The sequence below is a fragment of the Typopeltis vanoorti genome, chromosome 4, assembly GCF_054136105.1.
Source record: "Typopeltis vanoorti isolate ZY-2024b chromosome 4, IOZ_Tvanoo_1.0, whole genome shotgun sequence".
Taxonomy (NCBI): Eukaryota; Metazoa; Arthropoda; class Arachnida; order Uropygi; family Thelyphonidae; genus Typopeltis; species Typopeltis vanoorti.
Genome location: NC_143552.1, coordinates 81,151,030 through 81,175,788, shown reverse-complemented (window position 1 = coordinate 81,175,788; position 24,759 = coordinate 81,151,030). Strand labels below are relative to the sequence as shown.

Sequence of the window (24,759 nt, the reverse complement as noted above, 5' to 3'; positions counted from 1 at the left end):
GAGTAGAGCTCTCTTAATACCCATATACAAAAAGGGAAATAGAACTGAATGTGAGAATTACATAGGCATTTCCCTACTGAGTGTGCCTGGTAAGATTTATGTAAGTATACTTGAAAAATGGTTGAGAACGATTTTGGAAGAGAAGTTTGCTGAAGAACAAGCTGGATTCAGGTAAAATAGAGGCTGTCATGATCAAACAGTTGAGATATCATGGGAATATAAGAAAGATCAGTATTTAAGTTTTGTAGACCTGAAAAAGGCATATAACAAGATGCCAAGAGAAGCGTTATTCAAAACACTACAGTTACATGGTGTCAATGGGGCATTATATCAAGCAATACTTAGTCTTTGAGTTATGTCAGCAGTTAGAATCGAAGTACAGGAAGATCATCTGACATTAAATCTGGTGTCAGACAGGGATGTACACTATCCCCATCTGTTATTCATTATCTATATGGATCACATTATGAAGGAAAGCAGTATTAAACTCAATATCAAAATTGGAGATGTTAATTTCAGCCCTTTATGCAGATGATGTTATACTTTTAAATAAATCCAGTACAAGTCTGGATTTATCTGGATTATGCAAGATTGCCTGACTAAATTGAATAACTGTTGTAATAAATTTGCTATGAAAATCAGCAATAGCAAGACAAAGACAATGAAAATAGGCAGAAACAGTGAAAATATCAAATGCATCATATATAGAGAACCTATAGAACAAGTAAAACATTTCAGCTACTTAGGTGCAATTTTTAGTGATGACAGTAAATTAAATATGGAAATAGACAACAGAATCAACAAAGCCAGTATGGTAAGAAGACAAATGAATAAATTTATATGGAATACGAAAGAAATTAGTCAAAACACTAAATTAGCTTTATAGAAGACAGTGTTCAAACCAATTTGAACTTATGGATCTTAGAGCTGGGTTAGAAATAAAATGCTTGACCAAAGCCTAGAGATCACACAGATATGAGAGTCCTGAGAAAGATTAGGGGTGTGAACATATGGCATCAATGGCAATATCATATGAGGATATCAGGAAAGAACTTGACATTGTTAGCATCCAGGAATGTGTTAGTCGAGCTAATCTCAGGTGGTATCAGTCACTTAAACAGAATGAGAAAGGAAAGATTAGCAAAAACAAGTGTTCTCTGTCAGGTTGGCAGGAAAAAGACCCAGAGGAAGACCAAGATATAGGTCAATTGATACAGTAAAAAGTGCCTTAGAAGACAGAAATATAGGATCTGATAATATTGGAGTTTTGACAGATAATAGATTGATTTGGAGGAAAATTGTTGATAGGAAGTTAGTAATGATGTAAGTTCTTCATGTAGTACTATCATAATATCTTGCACACCCTTTGAGAGTACATGTCAGGAATTGGATGATGATGAGTCAGAGAGTGAAAGAATTTTCTTTGAGCTCATATAGATTAATTATAGAATGGCCAAATAGTTATTCTCTGTATTTAGTAGAATTTGAAGGCTAGATATATAGAATAGTAGGAACTGTTTACAAACTGTAATTCTACAGAGAACATGATCTCCTGAGATAGAGAGAGAGAATATAGTGAAGTATATATTAATATAACAGTTATAAATATAATAAAAATATCTGTTGTATATATTTACAGTAAATATTTTTATAACTGAGCTTTATTCTTTGAACACACACAACATATTGATGTTTCGAAGTCAATGCACAATCATGGATATGAATCTGAAACATTCTAACCAACTAAAATAATATTATATATAATACATTATCTTACTCCACGATAATATAAGGTGTCCATATATTAATATTAAAATACATGACATGTCAGACCTTCACATTCGATTACTCAATGTTTGATAAAGTTAGACTTTTATATCAATAATGTTTTTACTCAGATGATCACATTTTGCTACTTGCTATCTCTTTCCCCTCTCTAAAGGTAATAACAAGTAACTAATTCAAATCGCAGCTGCTTCTTTTTTAATATTTTGGCATCTGCAATTTCAATTAGATGTTTGTTATTACATTCAGTGAGGAAAAAAAAAAAAAAAAAAAGAAGATAGCAGGTAGCAAAATGTGATCATCTGAGTGAAAAAAAATTATTGACAATAAAAGCCTAACTTTATCTAAAGGGGAAAAAAAAACAGGAAAGTCATTAGTGAAAAGCTTGCTTTTCAAAGTTCACTATAACAGTGCTTGTAGAGTTGACCATATAATACTAGAGTTATACTGTATTATGTAATATAAATAATAAGTTTTTATTATAGTTTTTTGTATAACAAAATTTTTTCTACCAAGTAACATTGTTTTTTTTCATAAACGTTTACTTTATAAACTCTTGTTATTTAAAATTATTTATATCAATTTGGTTTATAAAAGCATGACATGCTTCTTTACTGCACATCCCAGTTTTGACATTTGATAATATAATAACTCTAAAAATAATATCACAAAATATCAATTGAGAATTAGTATTTTGTGAGGTATTATGTGAAATTCTTTCACTCTCTGACAGTAAATTTGAAAAACCACATCGCTAGCAAACTCAGATATTTACCTGAAGAGTTACATTTGGGGCTACAGTATTGTTCAAGAGTTCATTCATATTTTCTGCAAATGACACCTGACCTGAAGATGTATGTGTGTCAGGGGAAGGTTGCTGAGTTTGCATGGTCAGCTGCTGTTGCTGTTGTTGAGCCAAAAGCCGCTTCTGTTGCTGCTGTAAGTAAAGTTTCTGCTTTCTCTCAATCAAACTTTGTCTCATCTACAAAAAATTTAAATATTTTGAATAAATATCATTTAAAATATTTAGAAGTTTTCAATAAATACACTTGGTATTAAGTCTTTGTATATAACAAGAAAACATCAATACCACACAGAATTCACAATGTTAGCCAAAGCAAAAAATATTATTTTTCCTATTACAAAATTATTATATGGGCACCTTCACAGAGCCAGGGGAGGGAGGAAGAGAGAGCTCTTATAAGTCATGCAATGCTTAAGTAACTATTATGTTTTTCCTTGAAAACATTTACTGAAGATGGACTCATGATGTCCACTGGTAGCTTTCCACTACAGAAAGTATGTGGTCAGAAAGCATGTCCACTACATACTTTCTGACCACACTGTGAGTTTTCCCTTCCCACCTACAAAATTTTCCTATAATGATAGTCCTCCTGTATCCACAATATTAAGTGATGTGCAGTTCAGTCTTCTTCAGTTGACGATCGTTTATAGTAACACCCAACTATATTTTTTTCCTACTACACAAACTAAGTGTGTGAATGGAAGGATGAAAGAGGGCCTTATGGTCAGCATGCAGTTCTAGTGGAGATCCATAACTGTTTGAGTTATGGATAATAGAACTACAGATTTGAGGATTCTAACTATGCGTTGTCTATTACTTAACACCTACAATAAGCATAAAAATGAGAGTAAATATACTCAACATCATCATGATACAAAATATAATCAACAGCATCATTAAACAACAACAACAAAAAAAGCAAGTCAGTTAACTGAGAGATCTTCACATAGTCTGTAAGCAATGCAGAGAACCAGCAGGAGCTCATGACCCATGACTAATCCTCGATTTTTCATGATGTACCCTGTTATTAGTTATCTACCTAGATAATGAATCAAGAAGAATGGGCTGATTTGGGAACCTAACTGTATGTATTGGCTTAAAATACAAAACCAAATGATATCACAATATGACCAAATGTTCTGTCAGATGGAGCACTGTCATTAAACAAGTCCCATTGTTTTTTACAAGAGAAAACAGCCAAACGTTGTTAGTGAAACCAACTATCACACACTAACTCCATTGTTTACCAACAATGGAGCTAGCAGAAGAAAATTAAAAAATAAAAATACCGAATCGATGTAATTGGTTTTATCAGGAAAAAGATGATGAAAACAGATGAGATGCTTCTAATAACTAAGATGTTACATTAAGCGAGTAGGGATCGTAAGGGTCAAAGAAGTACAAAACATAAGCTCTTCAGCTGAATGAACTGCTAGGTGTAAGATCATGGCATAAAAATAGCATGATGACCTACTATTGTTAATAAGTAATAAGCACATGAGGCCTATTCAATAAGTCCATGCAAAGTCGAAGAAATGGCACCACCAGTACGTATCAAGGTTATTTTTAGTTGCTGGCAACTGTTGGAGGATCACACACTAAGTTTCAGTCAGATAGATCTATTAATCTGTGTTTGGGGTTCATTTGAAACGATCAAATACTGCGATTTGTGAAAAATGTATGAGAAAGAATTTCATGTAGTGATTACTTTTTGAAAGGCAAAATGGCTCAGGAAACCAAAGCTAAGCTTGATAAACATTATGATGAGTCTGCACCTTCGATTAGAACGGTTTATAAGTGGTTTAGTAACTTTCGAAGTGGCCCTATGAGCACAAGTGACGCTGAACTTTCTGGATGTCCTGTTCAGGTCGTTGCTCCAGAAATTATTGTAAAAATCCATGATATGGTGATGGATGATAGAAGAGTGAAGGTGCGTGAAATTGCTAAGATGGTGGGTATTTCAAATGACCGCATACATAATATTTTACATGAACATTTACATATGAGAAAACTATCTGCAAGATCGGTGCCACGTTTGCTCACACTGATCAAAAGAGTCAACGTGTGAACTGTTGCAAGGACAGCTTGAAGCTGTTTCAATGGAATCCAGAGGAATTTTTGTGTCGTTTCGTAACAGTGGACGAAATATGGATTCATCACTACCAGCCTGAGACCAAGGAACAGTAAAAAAACAATGGATTGCAAGCAGGGAATCTGCACCAAAGAAAGCGAAAAACCGTTCCTTTCAGCAGGAAAAGTTATGGTCACCATCTTCTGGGATGCTCACGGCACAATCTTCATAGACTTCTTGGAAAAGGGCAAAACAATTACTGGAGTGTATTGTGTCTTTGCAGGATTGTTTAAATAATGAAATAAAGGAAAAACGACCACACTTGGTGAAAAAAAAAATTCTTTTTCACGCGACAACGCATCCAATCACTCTTCTGCAATTGAGCCGCAAAATTTTTCTATTTACGCTATGAAGTCCTTTTGCATCCCTCCTACTCTCTAAATTTGGCTCCCTCAGACTACTATCTGTTTACAAACATGAAAAAATGGCTTGCAGGAAACAGATTTTGATCAAATGATGAGATGATTGCTGAAACAACAAGGTGATTGCCTATTTTGAAGAGTTGGACAAATCATACTATATGGACAGGATCAAAAAACTCGAGCATCATTGGACTAAGTGTATAGACCTCAAAGGAGGAGACTATGTTGAAAAATAAAAAATGTTTGTCCCAAAAAAATTATGTTTTCTTCATTTTTGCATGGACTTATCGAACAACCCTCATAACATTTTTAGTTGGAGGAAATGTCTACACACTGAAGAGAGGCCAATCCAGAGGCCTTAAGGTAACAGACATATAGTGAACCACTGATAACTAGGCTAGTCACCTGACAAGGGGTATTTTACCTTACTTTTATGTCACAAAAGACATTCATTCAAACACTCAAATGAAAGTTGCAAAATAAAAATAGAAATAAAAGATATAAAGAATAATGGAGGGACGCTTAAAGGTCAAAGCTGTATAACTGAGAGGAGACCTCCACATAGCCTTTAAAGGAATGCGGAGAACCGACCAGGAATTCTGACCTAATGTCCAATCCTCACCTTCTCGTGGTGCACCCTGTTGGGTATCTACTTGGATACTGAACGGACGAGAATGGGCTAGCAATTTGGGATTTAGCCGACTAAATTGTATTATTCTTATTGGTTAAACCAAAATATAGAATAATGGTACAACATGACAAAATTTCATGCCGGCTGGGGCGTCGCTCGGTTAAACAAGGCCCCCGTTGTTTTCGCCAGGGGAACCAGGGCGAACAGCGAAAAGTCAGCTACTGGAACAAATCTGAAAATAAACCCCAACTCAACATCGCCAAAGTTAAAGATCGGTACTATCAACGTAAGAAGCCTGAATGACAAAGAAATGGAGCTAGCTGAGGAATTAGATAAGTACCAGATCGACATAATAGGGGTGACTGAAACAAAAAAGACCAAAAACTGGTGAGATCGTTCTGAGCAATAAATACAAAATGTTATATTCAGGTATTCAACACAAAATACGAGGCTAATCTTCTTGAATGGCAGTCAGTCTCAAGTAGAGTAATGTGGGCAAATATGAGAATGGGGAACTGGACAATGAGACTTATTTGTGCCTATGGTCCCACAGAAAGTTCTACTAAGGTAGAAGTGGAGGAATTTTTTGAGGCTATAGAAAAAGCAACTGACACAATGAAAAATGAAACGTTGGTCCTTGTTGGGGATCTAAATAGCAGAGTAGGAAATGATTGTCAGACATACAAAAATATTTTGGGAAAATTTGGAGAAAAGAGCAAAGCTAATAATATTGGCAAATATCTGTTGGATTTCTGCTCAGGACATGGACTGGTTATTACTAACACCATGTTCCAACATAAAAATGTGCACAAATTCACATGGAGAGAAGAGGCTAGGAATAAGAAAAGCCTCACTGACTATGTTATTGTTGATAGTGATGTTTTCTCCATGGTGCAGGACACCAGAGTGTACAGAGGATTTGAAATTGGAAGTGATCACTATTTAGTCTTGAGCAGGATAAAATTGAATTTCATATTGAAAAGAATAACATGTAAGAAAGTTTTAAAGCGAATAAAAGTTGAGCAGCTCTCAGATGTGAACTATAGGCTAAAATACACAATTATTGAAAAGAAAATGAAAGAGTTTGAGAAGAGGAATCAAACCTTGGAGATTCCGTGGCAAACTCTGAAGGAAACATTGATTGATTCTGCCAGAGAGGCATGTGGTGAGGTTGTGTGCAAGGATAAAAAAATCAGAACTCTCTGGTGGACACAGGAAGTTAAAGAGGCAGTGAAGGAAAAGAAGAAAGCATATCAAAAGTTCCTGGCAAATAAGTCAGCTTTTACTCTTACAGAATACAGAGACAAATGTAAGAAAGCTAAACAGTGTGTAAAACTAGCTAAACAAAAGTCATGGGAGGACTTTGGCAAGAATATAGAAAATAAATATCAAGAAGGAGGCAAAATATTCTGGAGGTTGTTGAAGAAGCTTAAGAATGGAGGAAAGAGTGCTGTAAAAGGAATTAGAGATGATAAAGGTGACATGAAAATGGGAGAAAAAGATATCCTCGAAGTATGGAGTAATTCCTTTGAAAAACTGCTAAATGAAACAAGCAGTGATGACAGCACAGTGGTAAAAAACACTGACCAGGCATGCAGTCAGAAATACATATCCATACTAGAAGTAGAAAAAGCCATCAAAGGCTTGAAATGTGGAAAGGCAGCAGGAGTAGATGATATTCGACTAGAAATGCATTTCTCGAGTATAGTGGTATAAAAGTATGGTGGCTGCACTGCATAGTTCGGAAAGCCTGGACAGAGGGACGAATTCCTGATAATTGGAGTAAAGCTCTCATAGTACCCATATATAAAAAGGGAAATAAAACTGAATGTGAGAATTACAGAGGTATTTCCCTACTGAGTGTTCCTGGCAAGATCTATGCAAGTATACTTGAGAAACGGTTGAGAAGAATTGTAGAAGAAAAGCTTGGTGAAGAACAAGCTGGATTCAGGCCAAATAGAGGCTGTCAGGATCAGATCTTCACTTTACGACAAATAGTCGAGAAAGCATGGGAATATAACAAAGATCTGTATTTAAGTTTAGTCGATCTGGAAAAGGCATATGACAAGGTGCCAAGAGAGAAGCTATTCAATACGCTGCAGTTATATGGTGTCAATGGGGCATTATATCAAGCAATACTGAGTCTTTATTTGAGTTGTAAGTCAGCAGTTAGAATTAAAGGAAGTACAGGAAGATGGTTTAATGTTAAATCTGGTGTGAGACAAGGATTTACATTATCCCCTCTGTTATTCATTATCTATATGGATCACATTATGAAGGAAAGTGGTATTAAACATGATATCAAAATTGGAGATGTTAATGTCAGCTCTTTGCTTTATGCAGATGATGTTATACTTCTAAATAAATCTGCTACAAGTCTGCAAGATTCTCTGACTAAATTGAATAGCTGTTGTAATAGATATGGTATGAAGGTCAGCAATAAAAAGACAAAGACAATGAAAATAGGCAGAATCACTGAAAATGTCAACTGTGTTGTGAATGGAGAACCTGTGGAACAAGTAAAACATTTCAGCTCTTTAGGCACAATTTTTAGTGAAGATGGTAAATTAAATATAGAAATAGACAACAGAATCAGCAAAGCTGGTATGGTAGGAAATCAATTAAATAAATTCATATGGAATAAGAAAGAAATTAGTCGGAACACTAAATTAGCTGTGTACAAGAGTTCAAACCAGTTTTAACTTATGGATCTGAGAGCTGGGTAAGAAGTAAAACACTTGACCAAAGACTAGAGACCACAGATATGAAAGTCCTGAGAAAGATTATAGGCATGAACAGATGGCATCAATGGCAATATCATATTAAAAACGAGGATTAGGAAAGAACTTGACATTGTCAGCATCCAGGAATGCGTTAGCAGAGCTAATCTCAGGTGGTATGGTCACTTAAACAGAATGGGCGAGGAAAGATTAGCAAAACAAGTGTTCTCTGCCAGGTTGGCAGCAAAACGACCCAGAGGAAGACCAAGATATAGGTGGATTGATACGGTACAAAGTGCTTTAGACGATAGAAATATAAGATCTGATAATGTTGGAGTCTTGACAAGTAACAGACTGATTTGGAGGAAAATTGTAAATAGGAAATTAATAATGATGTAATTTTTTTTCATGTAGTACTATCATATCCTGTACACCCCTTGAGGGTACATGGCAGGAATTTGATGATGATGATGATGAAGAATAATGGAACTGGCAATAAAAGGAATGGCTTATAGAGAAAGATAATCATATGCAATTTTAAATGTAAGGAGATTTAAAACTTAAGTAATTACAGAACAACATTAAAAGGAACCATGGAAACAACTCCACTCTAGTGGAGTACAGCTAGTGCACAGACAATAAAGCACATATAGGCATTAGGATTTGGTTTCAAACTTTCTGAAAACTGATAAATTACTACAAATATTAGAATGAAATTCTAATATTTGGGCTAATATTCATAGTAAAAATAAATAGACTGTTTAACAACAATTATATGCTCCAGGGAAGCATCCTATGAAAAAATAGACTTCTTTCACTATTAAGCCTAGTTAATTATAGTGCTGCTGTTTTCAAGCTATCTTCATGATCTTAGTCTTCCTCTGTATCTCTTTTCCTTTGGAATCTAGTCCTTTGCTTTCTCTACCAATTTGTTTTCCTTTCTTTCTTTCTATAAATTTTTTCCATTCTTGTTTTTAGTTTTGGATTCAATAATTTATTAGCTGTATGTTAAAATTTTTCTCTGATTTATGAGTTACTAATTTTGTTTAATATTGTTACAACTTCAATTTTCCTTGATGTTTTCATCTGAATTTTTTCATTCCTCATTTAGTTTTTTAAGATATTCTGGTTCTCTTGCTTGTTCTTTGTATGATGCCATAGTTATCTACAGGAATACCTCGATTATCACGATTCTCAATTTATCGTGGTTTGTAATTTGATACCAAAATTCCAATTATTGTGCTCCAAATGCAACCAGTTCGAGTCACCACTCTCCAGGTATCGCTCTCTTGTAGTGCTTCGTTTTTATCAGACGGAACCTGCTTACCACTCACCAGTAACTATTTGCCTTTGCCTGAAGTGCATGGATATTTATTTTTCTTCTTATTTACCCCTAAAATGAATGCTAATAGAAACAAGGATGATATCAAGTCTACAGCTATCAAGAAAAAACATAGAGTGATCAGCTTAGAAGATAAGTTGCATATGATAAATAAGTATGAAGCAGGCATAACCAAAGCCAAAATTGCAAGAGAGTAAGATCTAAATGAATCAACTGTTCACCATATTTTAGACCATGCTGCACACTATAAGCAACTAGGACAAAGTGCATCGACTTCGCCTGGGTTCCAAACTACGAGAAACAGAAGCCATCTTATGATTGAAATGGAAACACTATTGTCAGTGTGGATAGAAGATTGTAACCAAAAGAGAATTCCTCTTAGTCAAATGACTATAAAAACAAAAGCAATGAAATTTGTTTGAAACTTTAAAAAGAAAACAATTAGAAAATGAAAATGATTCGGTGTCAGTAGTGGAAGAAACGTTCTCTACAAGTTCAGGGTGGTTTGATCGGTTCAAAAACCGATCGAGCATTCATAGTGTTCGTGTACAAGGTGAAATTGCAAGTGCCAATGAAAAAGCAGCAGCTTTTTCATCGGCTTGCAATTCACCAGCAGTTTTCCTGGTGAATTGCAACAGCTCATTGAAGAAGGAAATTATACCAATGATGAGATATTTAATGCTGATGAAACAGGCTTATTATGGAAAAAAATGCCCACTAAAACATTTTTAGCAAAAAAATGAAAAATCACAGCCTGGCTACTGTGGTATTTTTGTGGCAACAATAACTGCAATAATCGAGGTATTATTGTACTTCAATTCCTATATATTTTATCTCACTAACTTGTCCCCTTTGATATCTAAATTTCATCTTATAGAATCTCTAGCAACTGCCATGGCTTTTCTGTTGAATACTGTTCATATAGTCTTCATATTGTTCTTTGCTGCTGCATTATTAAATGTATTTTACTAAACTATGTAACTGTTGTATCTATCTATCTATTGTTCACTGGGCATCTACAGATGCTGTATGGTCACTCCAATGCTCAATGATGTTACACGCCAGGCCTCGCCATGTAGTCCTGTTGTTTGCTTTTCTGGCAGCCTCAACTCTCTGAAGATCAGTTACTCCACACACGCCATCCATCCATCTCATTGATGGTCTACCCCTGCCTCTTTTTCCAGAAACTTTATCTTCTATTACTGTTCTGAGAAGGCCTCCTTCCATCCTTTCTATGTGTCCAAAATATTTTAACTTTCTTCTGTCAATATCCTTAAGGAGCCTTAAAGTTCTACTAATCTTTTCTAACACCCATTTATCTGTATGCCTTTCAGTATATGATATCCTCAACAGCCTTCTGTAACACCACATCTCAAAAAAAATCAGATATCCGTTTCTTATCTGACTTCTTTAGGTTCCAAGTCTCGCATCCATAAGTCGTTGTTGGAAAAAAAACTGCATCTAAAATCCTCATCTTTGTTCCCATGGAGATAGATCCATCCTTCCAGATTTTAGACAGGTCTCTGACTGCTGTTTTAGCCATTCCTAACCCTTTTCTGACATCTTCTGAACAGCAATTCTTCACATTAATAATGGATCCCAGGTACTCAAACTTGCTGACTTCCTCAATTCTTTCTCCATTAAGATACACTTGTTTCTCAAGAGCTTCTCTGTTTGTTTTTCCTTTGAGAACCATGATCTTTGTCTTGCTAAAATTGAGTTGAAGTCCTCTGTTATTACTGATCTTGTTAACTTTCTTAAGAATTAGTCCTAGTTCTTCCATGTCATTACAAAGGAGTATTGTATCACCAGCGTACCTCAGATTACTGATCAATCTACCTCCTATCGTAATTCCTGTCCTGAGCTCATCCAATGCTTCACGCATGATGTCCTTTGCATATATACTAAACAAGTGAGGAGATAAACATCCTTTTCCAACTTGAAGCCAGTCAGTCAATCCAACACCTATTCTTACCATGGCTTCTTGTTCCTTATACAAGTTGGCTATCAACCTGATAGTGTGTTGAGAAAAAACCCATTCTTTTCATTACTTCCCACAGTTTCACATACTCAACACAGTCAAAAGCTTTAGAGTAGTCTAAGAAATACATTACCAGAGGGAGTCTGAATTCTTTAGACAAAATTTTAAAATTGCTGCAAATTTTAAAGACAAATTTCTTGAACAGCGATCCTAACCTCGAGTGATCAATGAAAGTTCATCAGGAAATTGAAAATTCCATCCATTGCTACCGTTTTATACAAAGAAAAAAGAAATAAAAAATTCCATCAGACAACTCGTACTCCTTATATATAAATAAAGATTAAAGAATAATCTTTTTTTTCTAAATGAACCTTCATTTTTTACTTAACACGTTTAACACATTTCTTTTTTACTTCACATATAAAATTTAATTAATAGATTTGAAAAATCCTTGGCCACGATCACCCATTTTACATGCATTATTTATCCCGATTATCGCGGATTCGATTATTGTGGTATTTTTGTGGCAACAATAACTGCAATAATCGAGGTATTATTGCACTTCAATTCCTATATATTTTATCTTACTAACTTGTCCCCTTTGATATCTAATTTCATCTTATAGAATCTCTAGCAACTGCCATGGCTTTTCTGTTGAATATTGTTCTTTGCTGCTGCATTATTAAATGTATTTTAGTAAACTATGTAACTGATGTAAATATATGTAAATCACAGGTCTCGGAGAAACTGAGTATTTCACAACAGGTAAGGGGGGTGCAACAAGGATGTATTTTATCTCCACACCTGGTTAACTTGTACAGCGAATACATTTTAAGAATGGCAGGTCTGGAAGAGTCTTCAGTTGGAATTAAAATTGGCAGAAGAAATATTAATAATTTGAGGTATGCAGATGATACTACCTTGCTAGCAGAATGCAAAGATTTGGAGGAACTTATTATGAAAGTTAAAGAAGAAAGTGCTAAATATGACCTAAAACTTAACCTCAAAAAGACAAAAGTTATGGCAACATGTGAACTTAATGATTTTGAAGTAGATGGGAAGAAAATGGAAGCAGTTAACAATTTTGTGCTCCTAGGATCCTGAATTCATAAAGATGGGTATTGTACTGAAGAAGTTGGAATTAAATTATTACTCAGAAAGAAAGCAACGACAAATTTAAACAAGATCTTTAAAGATAAAGATATTAGTCTCACAACAAAAATCAGAATCGTAAAAGCAATGGTATTCCCTATGGTACTGTATGGATGTGAAAGTTGGACCCTGAGAAAAAGTGAAAGAAGAAAGATGCATTTGATTTATGGGTTTGGAGATGCTTACTAAAAATACCATGGACTGCAAAGCAAACCAATAAATCAGTGATAGACAGAATAAAGCCAGATTGCTCCCTCGAAGCTATGATCATCAAGCAAAAATTGTCATACTTTGGACATATTATGTGAGCAAATGACAGTCTGGAGAAGATGATGCTTGCTAAAGTTGATGGAAGCAGGAGAAGAGGAAGACCAAGAATTAGATGGGTGGATGGAGTTAAAGAAGCAACTGGAATGTGCCTGGAAATTCTGAAAGATATGGCCAGGGACAGATCTGAATGGAGAGTGTATGTTCATAGAATCACCAGGAGTCGAAAACGACTCGATGGAACATAACAACATGTAAATCATCTTAATTTTCTGCTACTAAGATTATATCATCGACATATACAATTATTCTTTTCATTTGTATTCCACACTTTTCCATTTTTGTTTACTTCTTTTATTATTATATCCATTATTAAGTTCAATAAGGTCAGACTTAATAAGTCACCTTGTCTAATGCCTTGGGTTAATTTCTCCAATCTGTCCTTGTTTTGTATTTATTATAGAACTATTATTTGTATACATATTCTTAGAGAATACTTAACAATAAACAGATTACTTCATATAATCCTAGAGCATATAATCCAATAATTGGATTATATGCTCCAGGCAAAAGAAAAAGAACATTGATAGCATTGAATTCTATGAACAATTAGAAAACACATATAATACAATAAAGAAAAATGGTTGTGACATTAACAAGACATTTATTAAAAAATAACAAACTAAATCACTCCAGAGGAGTGGAATGAATCCAGTCCTGTAAATTGTTATATATATATATATATATATATATATATATATAGAGAGAGAGAGAGAGAGAGAGAGAGAGATAAAATAGTATGTCAATTCTAATCCGAAAAAAGGAACACAACATACCAAATTTAATAATTATGGTAAATCAGGCCTTTCTAATCATGCTCTAAATGTTCTTCACAGATCTGAATGGAAAGGAACTTATTTTAACATATTAAAACCTGCTATCTGCTATGAATGCAAATCTAAAGATGCCTGTGAAATTCTAATCAACTACCCTAACCTCAACAATAATGATGGCCTAAAAATCGAAAGGATGTGGATTGAAACATAACACTTCTGTTTCAAGCAGGTCCCAATTAAATGAACTACGGATCTCCAGCAATTCCCAACTTCAATACTCTAGACCAGGGGTCGGCAACCTGCGGCTCCCGAGCCGCATATGGCTCTTTGAATGAATAATTGCGGCTCTTTTCGTTATTAAACAATCTATTTTTGAATAATGCAAAATGAATGTTATTTATTAAATTAGAAACTAAAAACCCTAAATATAGCATTTGCAATAAATTAAGGACATTTTGCATTAAGTCAAGGATATTTTACAATTGAAAATAGTACATGCGATGCTGAAAATTTTAATACTTTCATGTTTGAACTCTTTGAAATCATATGCGATAATCCTTCTTTACATTCGTCTTGGATTATCATGGATAATGCAAGAATTCATAAACCCACTGATTTGTCAAATATTTGTTTTAATTATTCATGCCAATTAAAATTACTTAAGTTATGTTTTATGTTGTTTTAATTTATTAAACCAAATACATCACGCTAGGCTAGCACATGCAGCGCTACAAATTATAAGGTATTTGGATATAAATACCTTATAATAATTACGTAATCATAAATGCTGCAGTATTTATGTGACCATCCAGTAACAACCATTTGGATCTATGGATGTGAAACCTGGATATTTAGAGCAAGAGTGGAGAATTTGATTTCAGCTTTTGAAAGGAAAATCCTTAGAAAAATATTTGACTTATATGATAACGGTCTCTGGAGGATCAGATACAATCAGGAGTTATATCAACTTTATAAAAAAAACCAGGAATATCTGGTAAAAACAAGTTCAAAAAGCTACAGTGGGCATGACATGTTTTTCATATGGAAAATGACAGCATTTTTAAGAAGACAAACAGTAAAACCTAGACCAAGATGGATAGGCACAATTAGCCAGGAGAGCATCATCTTATTACAATGCCCAAACTGGAGAAGTAAAGTTTTGGACAGACAGGGTTGGAGATAACAAATCCAGGAGGACAAGGCTTGATTTGGTCTGGTTGTAGAGCCATAAGAAGTAAAATATGACGGAAACTGATTTCATATACTAGTGTGTGGTGTGCACGTGCATGAATCAAAATGGGATTACTTTAATGTGAAATGGATTTCCAGCTATATAAAACAATTAGGAACTCTAAACGCTTTGATATTTATTATTTTTTATTTTTAATACGAGAGGTCACACTAGTTGGACTAATAGTTGACCCAATTAGTGATATTTTGGTACACTATGCATATTGTGATGTAGCTTGTTTGTGTGTGTGTACTCCAGATGACCTTAATATGAAGGTCAAAATCAAATTTTTAGCAAAGATTACAAAGTGCCATATTTAATCAATGTCTGTTCAGTCAGAGAAACTTTTATTTCCATATTATTATTATTATTATTAAAATTACAGTCTTATGGCAAAAAGAGATTGTGACACATCAAATCCCCACAAAAACAAAGAAAGTGATGATGAAATAAACACAAAAATATAATAATTGAAGACAACCAACCTGTCTTCAAGAATAAATTCAGCAATTGAATTTACAAGAAAACCAAATGAATATCAGTTTTATCATAGAAAATAAACCCGGTGCCAAAGCAGAGACTAGGAATAATAGCTCCATTAATTTAATCTCTTGCATCTCCAGCTCTAAGTTGGAACTGGAAATCAATCTGCCACTTTTGTTTAATACAGATAATCTACAAGACATTCACTGTCAAATCTGAAGTATTAAATCCAATTAATAAAAAAAACTTACAGCCAGTTAGAAAATAAGAATTTTCTTCTTCTCATTTCCCCTCCACTTTCAAAAGGTTGCATTGTTCAATCACTTTCAAAGAGTGGCATACAATGGTTTCTTATAATACTGAAGGTACTCAAGGAAATTCAACTTATTTAACTGAACTAAAAACAAGGAGTTTGATGTGTGTGCTTCCTTTTCAGACATTTCAACAAGGATTCATGTATTGTTCAGTTGATTCTAACAAAATTCATATATAGTTATTTCTTAGATTGTTTAAGCTCTGCTGAGAATTTTAGCCCTATCAGATAACCTTTGGAAACAACTCTGCAGGTGACGTTATATAAGTGAATTTGATCAAATCTGGAACATGCACATGTTTCTTGCAATGTTAAAGATTCCATAACTGGACCAAAATGAAAGGAAGACTGACAATATTTGAAATATATGTTGCTTAAGGTACTCTGACAATTTTACACAATCAAACCAAAATGGAAGCATAGTTTATTAAAAAAAAAAAAAAAAAAAAAACTCTCTCTCTCACTTGTAGTGGTTATCAGTGAGATTTCATTCAACCAAATTCCTTGAGTGTCTCAATATTTCACCTAAAAATGCACATGTATAATATTAACTAATCACCAATTAAATAGGATTGGGATATAATTCAGATGCAAGTACTTAACTTCCATTTTTGTTTTATTTGTTAAGACATTCTGAAATTTAAGCAAATCAATAATAGAAGCAAGAAAACATTCTTGCAGACACCATTTGAAAAGATCTCTGAGATTTCATCAGTTATTCCTTGACTGGTTTATCTATTTCATCTATAAAATACCTGATAACTAAATAAGAAACATCTCATATGCAAAAAACTGAGCCAATTACTGAGAAAGCAGGAGATAATCAGTGTTAAAAATTAGATTAAAAAAAAGTCAGTAAACTAGCAATTTCAAAATTGTAGCTAACCTTGATTGCTCAGTACTTGGCTTACTTATCTATATATATATATATATATATATATATATATATATATATATATGAGACTTTTTTTTTTATTTATTAGATATGTATATAGGTACAAACTCAATTTATTACAAAAAAAAAATTATTATTATTGCACAGGCACCTCCTTGAAGTACAAAGACTTAGAGTGGGAGACCCATGCTATCCACACAGTATTATCATACCTAACCTTGAATCCATTAACAGACAAAGAACTCAAAACTGACTTTGGCAACCCATTCCATTCATTCACCACTCTAAAAGCAAAACATCTAGTCCTAACACTCTTATTAATTCTATACAATCTTTTAAGTAACTTAAATATTTCTACCATATCCACTCTTTTTCAACTATCAATCAACTTTTGCAACCCACAATTTATCCTCCCAGGGAGAATTCCACAGACCACTCACCTCTGGATCCCCTCCATCGTTTCGTCATTCCCAAGTATCCCAGGTGATCAGACCTAAGAACAGTAGAACGGTAATCCAGATATGGTCGTATCAAGGCCTTATAAAGAAGAATGATAACTCCCTTATCTCTGCTTGTTATGTGTTCTTCAACAACCAAGTAATCCTGTGAGCTACCTTTAGCAATATTCCTTCTAAACTGCAGCTCTCTATCTACTACTGTCCCCAAATCCCCAGCTTCATCAATTTCCTGGAGTACAGTTTCTTCAATATGGCACATGACTTGTAATCTTTATCCCAAAATGCATAACTTGACACTTTCTACATTAAAATGACATCCATTAAGTTTTGCCCATACTGTCAACCTATTTAAATCAAACTGCATGCTCCCTACATCACTGTGATTAACTATGATATTATCCAACTTTGCATCATCCACAAACAACTGAATATCTCCCTTCAGATTAGTTCTTATATCATTTATGTACAAATTAAACAGCAATGTTCCAAGCACAGGGCTTTGTGACACACCACTAGCCACCTGATTTCTCCTGGATTATGCTCTTCTATACTCTGTTGTTTGATATCTGTCCATCAGCCACCCCTTTATCCATATCACTAGTTTCATATCCAACCCCATTTGTTGCAGTTTGTATAACAGAATTCCATGCGATATCCTCTCAAACACTGTTTCAAAATCTAGTGGTATCATCGCATAGCCATTCCCTTTATCCAATTCAGCTGTCACTATTATAAAAAGTTTACCACCACTCCTGAGGTAGTGATTAGTGTATAATTTACTACTACAGACTTAGAACCTCCTTCATGCAAAGCAATTATTTTGCCCTCCTTTCACTCTCTTTGGACTTTGCAAGAGATGAGACCTAAATTAAACAGCCTAGTCAAATGCTTTGCCAGTTCCTTCTTTTCCATATTCTTGTAAAATGGGAGCTGATATCCCAATTATCCCGCAGCTGTAACTGCATCGAGATTCTGAAATGTTCTAAGTACCTCCAATTCACCAACCTCTATTTTCACATTAGTCCCTGTCACCTCTGCCATAGCAATATCCTCACTTGAATAATATACTTTTGCAAAGTGGTCACTCAGTAGCTCAACAATGCCACATGCCTCTGTCACCTCTCTAATATCAGCACTCATTATAGTTATCCTTCCATAGTCATTCTTCCTCCTACTCACCACATCATGAAAGAACTTTTCGGAATTTTTCTTTTCAGCTGATTTCTTCTCATACTCTGATTTTGCCTTCCTTACCATGCTGGTTACTTTCTTACTTATATGCAGTGTGCAACATTTTTTTTCACCCCTTCTCTTTTTTTTGCAGCCTATGCTTAATGATATTACTCATCGATCTAACCCCTACCTGATTTACCCTCCTGATGTTGGGTATACAGTCTGATACTGTTTTGATATCCCTTAACGATTCCCCCATGCACTGTGCACATCCTTCCCTTGCAGATTATTATGCCATGGCACTGTCTTTTAAGCTTGTCATCATTACCTGACTTGTAGTTCATATATATATTATCTCTTCTTAACTGAAAATTCCACGTTTTGCTACCTTCCAAGTCAAGACCAAATGATCACTTTCCCCAACTGGAGGCAATTTTATATTATAACCTTAGTTATGGACATGTCTTCTGATCCTATAAACCAAATACAACACTCTCTTACCTCAAGTCGCTTCCATCACATCCTGCTTCAAGTAATTATCTCTCAGTAAGTGAATGAATTCCATTTCCTTCCTGTAATGTGATGTTTCTTCCTTCCAGTCTATGTCTCCAAAGCTGAAGATCCCATAAAAATAACTCATCTGCACTAGTGCTAATCTGTTGATGCATGTCTTCCATATCACTCCTAGTCTATAACAACAACCAATTTTATATTTTGTCCTATTGGCCTCCATCTCATGACAGATCAACTCAGAAGAATTGCCATTTTTGCAATTGATGCCTACTCTTGTTGGCTGCAATTTATCTGTTATCATCAGTAATATTCCACCCCTGTCTACTATATCCTCCCTGAATATACTAAACCCATCACATTCTATTGCTGTAACTATGATGTCATCTGCTGTTAGCTAAGTCTCACTAATGCCTTCAACCATACCAAAAGTTACAGGCACTAGTGAGAGAGGGAGAAGTTTTTGGCATTGGTTAATGCAACCAATGCCAAAAACTCCTCCCTCTTATTTCTGATACTTCTAGCATTAGTATATAGAACAGTAGCATCTGCTTACACACCCAACCAATTTTACATTCTGAATTGACCACCCCATTTGATATTGTTGTCTGAGAAACTAGATTCTGCATTTTTCATTCATTTGCACTCATTTGTTTCATGAGTACCTTCACACACACACACACACACACACACTCATCTGATTCTGCCTTAATTGCTTTAGTTTTCCTAACTTTGCACTTCCACACTCTCAGTGAATAAAGCTATCTCCAGACACCTAAACTCCAAATCTATTTGAGTGTAGTCCATCAGCATTGTACAAATCTTTCCATCCATCAAACTCAAGCCATAGGACCACAAAGCTCTAATTGTTACTTCTGCACAATCTGCGTGTTGATTCATTAGCTATCATCGTTTTTCTTGTCAGTTTGCCTCTAATCACAGAGTGGCAACAGACTTACAAGCTTCATCTTCTCACTCTTCTTTTTTGCTTCTTCCAATAATGCTTTCCAATAATGAGATCTTTCAATTATAGAATCATCATAAAAAAAATTATCTCCTTACCAGTTTTTCTCTTATTTATTCATATCATCTTTTTCTTTTTTTTTTTTTACCTCAAACTTCCTGCTTTTTTCCTCTTCCCAGTTATTATTCTATACATCACTGTCATGATACACAATACAGTATAACAAAAACAATATAATAATCTACTGTTTATCCAACTACATCGAGAAGGCAATTTGCTGTTCTGATAATTGAAAGATCTCATTACACTCTCTCTCTCTCTATCTCTTTATTCATATGATCTTTTTTTTACCTCGGATCTCTTGCTTTTTTTTCTCTTCTCAGTTCAACTAATCTTTTGACGTTTCTGCAGCTTTTCAACCTTGCACTCTGTCCTGTAAAGGACTATATGCAAGCCACTATCATATACATAACTGAAGGAAGTAGGTTTGTAATGTAGTTGAGACTACATTTTTTTAAATTTAAGTTGTAGTTATATTCATTCATTATTCTAGAAGTAAAATTAAAACAGCATCACTTTAACTTATCATTAAATAAAGCATTATAATGTTTTATCATATATGTACATGTAGTTTTATTTAAACATATTTTGCTAACTACAATTCCCTAATCCAGCTAAAATCTCAATAATTTATTTTGATACATTTAAAGTAAAAGAGATTTAAATGTATCAAAATAAATTATTAAAATGCATATTTCTGTTAGAATCAGACATTTCTGTATTAATCTGATGCTGGCCTGTCCGGCTCAGTGGATAGCAATTAACCAACAGGCTGCAGATTTGAATTCACACTGTAGATATGGATATTTACAAGTGTCTTTAGGTGGAAGATGAATTTCACTGTTTGGTGCAATACAAGAGTCCTGTTTATCGAAGGCTTGAAGAGGCTTGAAAAAGTTTCATGTTTGGTCTCTAGAGCAAGGGGTTTCTGGACTACATAAAAATCAATAAAATACAAAAAAATTATAAAATTAATTTTAAAAAAATTCCCTAGTCCACTCACAGCATTAATGTAGCAATCGGCTCAACCTTTCATGTGTCAAAGTTATATAAAAAGATAATGAAAGGTGGCAATTAAATTTTAAGAGGCAAGTGCTTAAACTGAAGTCTGAGAGAAAACTGCATAGCTATGAAGAGATGATTAATACAAAAATAAGTATTATATTCAACATCATTAAAATAACATTCATTATTGAGAAGTACATGAGTATTAGAATTTTTAATTACATACACTATTAAAAAAATATCAGAGAAATAAATATTAAACTTTTTAACCTGAGGTGTCAGAGTTGATATATTCACAGCAGAAGCAAACGGCTGTGGACTAGCTCGTGGTACAGTTCCCATGGATACTAACTGTTGGTTACTGGATGCCATCGCTGCTGTAGATGATGGGTGAGTCATAGGTAGACGTGGCCTCTGTGAAGATATCATTGTAGTGGCAGTGTATGCTGGTGGAGCTGACTGAAAATGGCTAGATGACTGAAATACTGGCAAGGAACTTGGAGACAGCTGAGATGCCGTTGCTACTGGCTGTGTATAAGATGATGAACTAGTAGGGACCTCAAAACTCATAAGTTGTCGTTGTATAGCATTAATTGCCATCTTTTCATTAATATCTTGTCCTACTGAAACCACAGTGTGAGAAGTAGAAGTTGGAGGCTCTGGTATTTCCTCAAATAATTTCAGAAAGTCAGAGCTATCAGTGGATGAAGTTTCAATATTCATTTCTTGTTCCATACTCCACACCTTTAAAATAAGATTATACTATTAGAAACAAACATAAATTATCATCATCCACACACACACACACACACACACACACACACACACACACACACTATCTGATCAAAATATGTGGATACTCTTCTGTAGTAGTGGATATGGCTATATATTATTATATAGGTATAAAATAAAGCACACAGTCTTGCAATCTTCATAGAAAAATGTTAACTAAAGTGCCTTTTCATGGGGCAATCATAGGATGTCACCTTTGCAACAACCCAGTTTGCAAAACAGGACAATCACAAACTGGTAGGCTACACAAAATAACAGAGCAGGACTACCACATACTGAGGCATGTGGCATGAAAAAATTTCTCTGCAAGCATCATCAGCACCAAAACTGCTCAGTTACATGAAAGCCTAACATCAGCAAAGGGCAATGCCAAGTGTTGGGTGGAATGGTGTAAAGCTTGCTGTTTGGACTCTGGAGTAGTGGAAATGTATTCCTTGGAGTGATGAACCATGCTTCAACACCTAGCAGTTCAACAGATACTCGGGTTTGGCAGATGCCAGGAGAATGCTACCTGCCCAAATGCATTATACCATCTGTGAAATTTAGTAGAAGAGGCATCGTGGTTTGGCTACTTTTTCATGGCCCTGGCCACCATCTAGTTCCAGTGACAAGGAATTTTAACGCTGTAGCTTATAATGACATTTTTAGACAATTCTGTGTTTCCAAATTTAGGCAAAATGTTTGGTAAAAGCCCTTTCCTGTATCAATGACAGTGTCCCATCCACAAAATCAGGTCTGTGCAGGAACAGTTTGATGAGATGGGTATTGAAGAAATTGGCCTGCACAGAACCTTGATCTCAATCCCATTGAACCTGAACTGGAATGCTGACTGCAAGCCAGGCCAAACTGCATGATATTAGCGACTGACCTCACTAATGGTCTTCTGGAAGAAGGGAAGGGAATTATCATAGCAACGTACCAAAATCTAGTGGAAAGTTTTCCCAGAAGATCAAAGGCTGTTATAGCAGCAAAGGATATTAAAGCCTTTCATGTTAGAGGGAGAGTTGGGATGAGTCGGTGTCTGGATAGTTTGATCAGATAGCATATATATTATGTATATAAGTTATTAAATTTGGGCATAATGTACTACATTTTCATAATTGATTAAATTATCCTGACATGCAGCAATTTCAGGTTATCAGAGATACTCAGAGAGTAATTTACTCTAATCTCAATATCATAAAACTCTCTTGGCTTTCTGATTTTGTGTATAACACAAAATAATACATGTATAATAAATCAATTGATATTATTGCAAATTCAAATGACCAAAGAATACATAAATCACAATGTACAGCCACACATTCTCAACAATGGCAGCTAGTCATCACCTGATCACTGTTTGTACACAAACCAGAACATGCATGACAACATATCAAGCAAGTTATTGCAGTCTGTTATAGTGAAGAGTTTACTATAGCAAGTTTCTTATAAACAACCAGTGCTGCTGCTAGCATGCATTACTCAGGACTGCCATGTAGTTTGTTATAATGAGCTTGCTATGGGATGTGGTAATGTCTTATGAACAAAAGCTATTTCAATGTACTTTTTTAATCCCTTCAAATACTCCGCTGACATAGGGAACTACTGCTGTTTTGGAGTAATCTAATGGTTCTCTATTAACTTGCTTAATTTTAGGTATGGGATATAATAATTTTGTTATCTTTTTTGTTGACTGTTAGGCAAAATATTGGAATAAAATTATTATTATAATTTTTTCTGTGTTGAAAATAACCAAGTTTTTTTTCTGTGTTGTAAATAATCATGAAATTTCTTTAGTGGCATGTCTAATCAACAAAATTTAAACAAACCTTTTGAGTGACTGTTCTGATTGTTGCATGTTCAAAAACTCACCCACTTGGTATGAAACCAGTGTATTTGTCCTTGAGTCTATTGTTATCAAGATAAGAAAGACATTGTCACTCTAGTAGAATTTCATCCATTCTGATTTGTGAATAAAGGGAATTCATTGAAATAGGATAACAGATTAATCATTCATAATGAGCGTGTATTTTCTTGATCACAGAACTAATGTAAATAACTATTTGGGAACATTGATCAAGTGTAAACAGATAAGTATTTTAATACCGACTAGTTTACCAAACTTAAGCTGTTGGCATCATCAGGTATAAGCACTGTGGTTAAAACATATCACAAAATAGATCTTAACTGTAAATTCTAAAAATTATAGTTACAAACTAAAATAGCATTGAATGTGAATAATACATGTATTGCGTGTACATGATTTACTAGTTGTTGCTAAGGAAGAACGTTCTATAGTTAGCATTAAAGTTCATTTCTTGTGTGTTCAGAGATCTAATTAGGGTTTTCCATATCTCTAGAAGTATTAAACCTTGGTTCCTGTTAAGGTTATCTGTAGTGCGTGCGACTGTGGCTGCTTCTTTAAACATTTGAGAGTGGGAGTCTTCTTCTATGTAAGGGGTACAACTTTTGTTCCACTCAATGATGTGGTTTGTTATGGAGAAATGTGATGACAGGCCTCATATGTCTTGTCTGTTGTTTTTAACATAACTGTGTTCCTTCTGTCTAATTTCAAGGCTTCTCGAAGTCTGGCCAATGTAACTTGAACCACACGAGCATGGGATATTGTAGACTCCAGCATACTTATAGAAAGGATGAGTATCTTTTGGAGATCGTAGTAGTTTACGAATTGTTTCTATAGGTTTAAATGTCACTCATATTTTGTGTGGTTTGAGGAGATTAGCGAGCTTGTTAGAGATACTGTTCACATACGGAATGGTGATTGTTGTAATATATTGAGTGTTTTCTCGTTCTCTTTGTGGTGGCTCCGAGAAAAGGATTTTGTTGACGAGTCTTCGTGGGTAGCCATTCAAGGCGAGGT

The 24,759-nt window shown here is 34.6% G+C and overlaps 1 protein-coding gene across 1 annotated transcript in view; it reads right to left on the bottom strand.

Annotated features, from left to right (window-relative positions):
- LOC150107444 (uncharacterized) overlaps positions 1 to 24,759 on the bottom strand; it is a 526,289-nt gene that overhangs the window by 35,887 nt on the left and 465,643 nt on the right. The window contains exons 16-17 of the mRNA XM_090392100.1: positions 21,375 to 21,848; positions 2,561 to 2,767 (exon numbers count right to left, since the gene is read on the bottom strand). Of these exons, the coding sequence (XP_090248226.1) occupies positions 2,561 to 2,767; positions 21,375 to 21,848 (681 nt within the window). The remainder of the gene's footprint in view (positions 1 to 2,560; positions 2,768 to 21,374; positions 21,849 to 24,759) is intronic.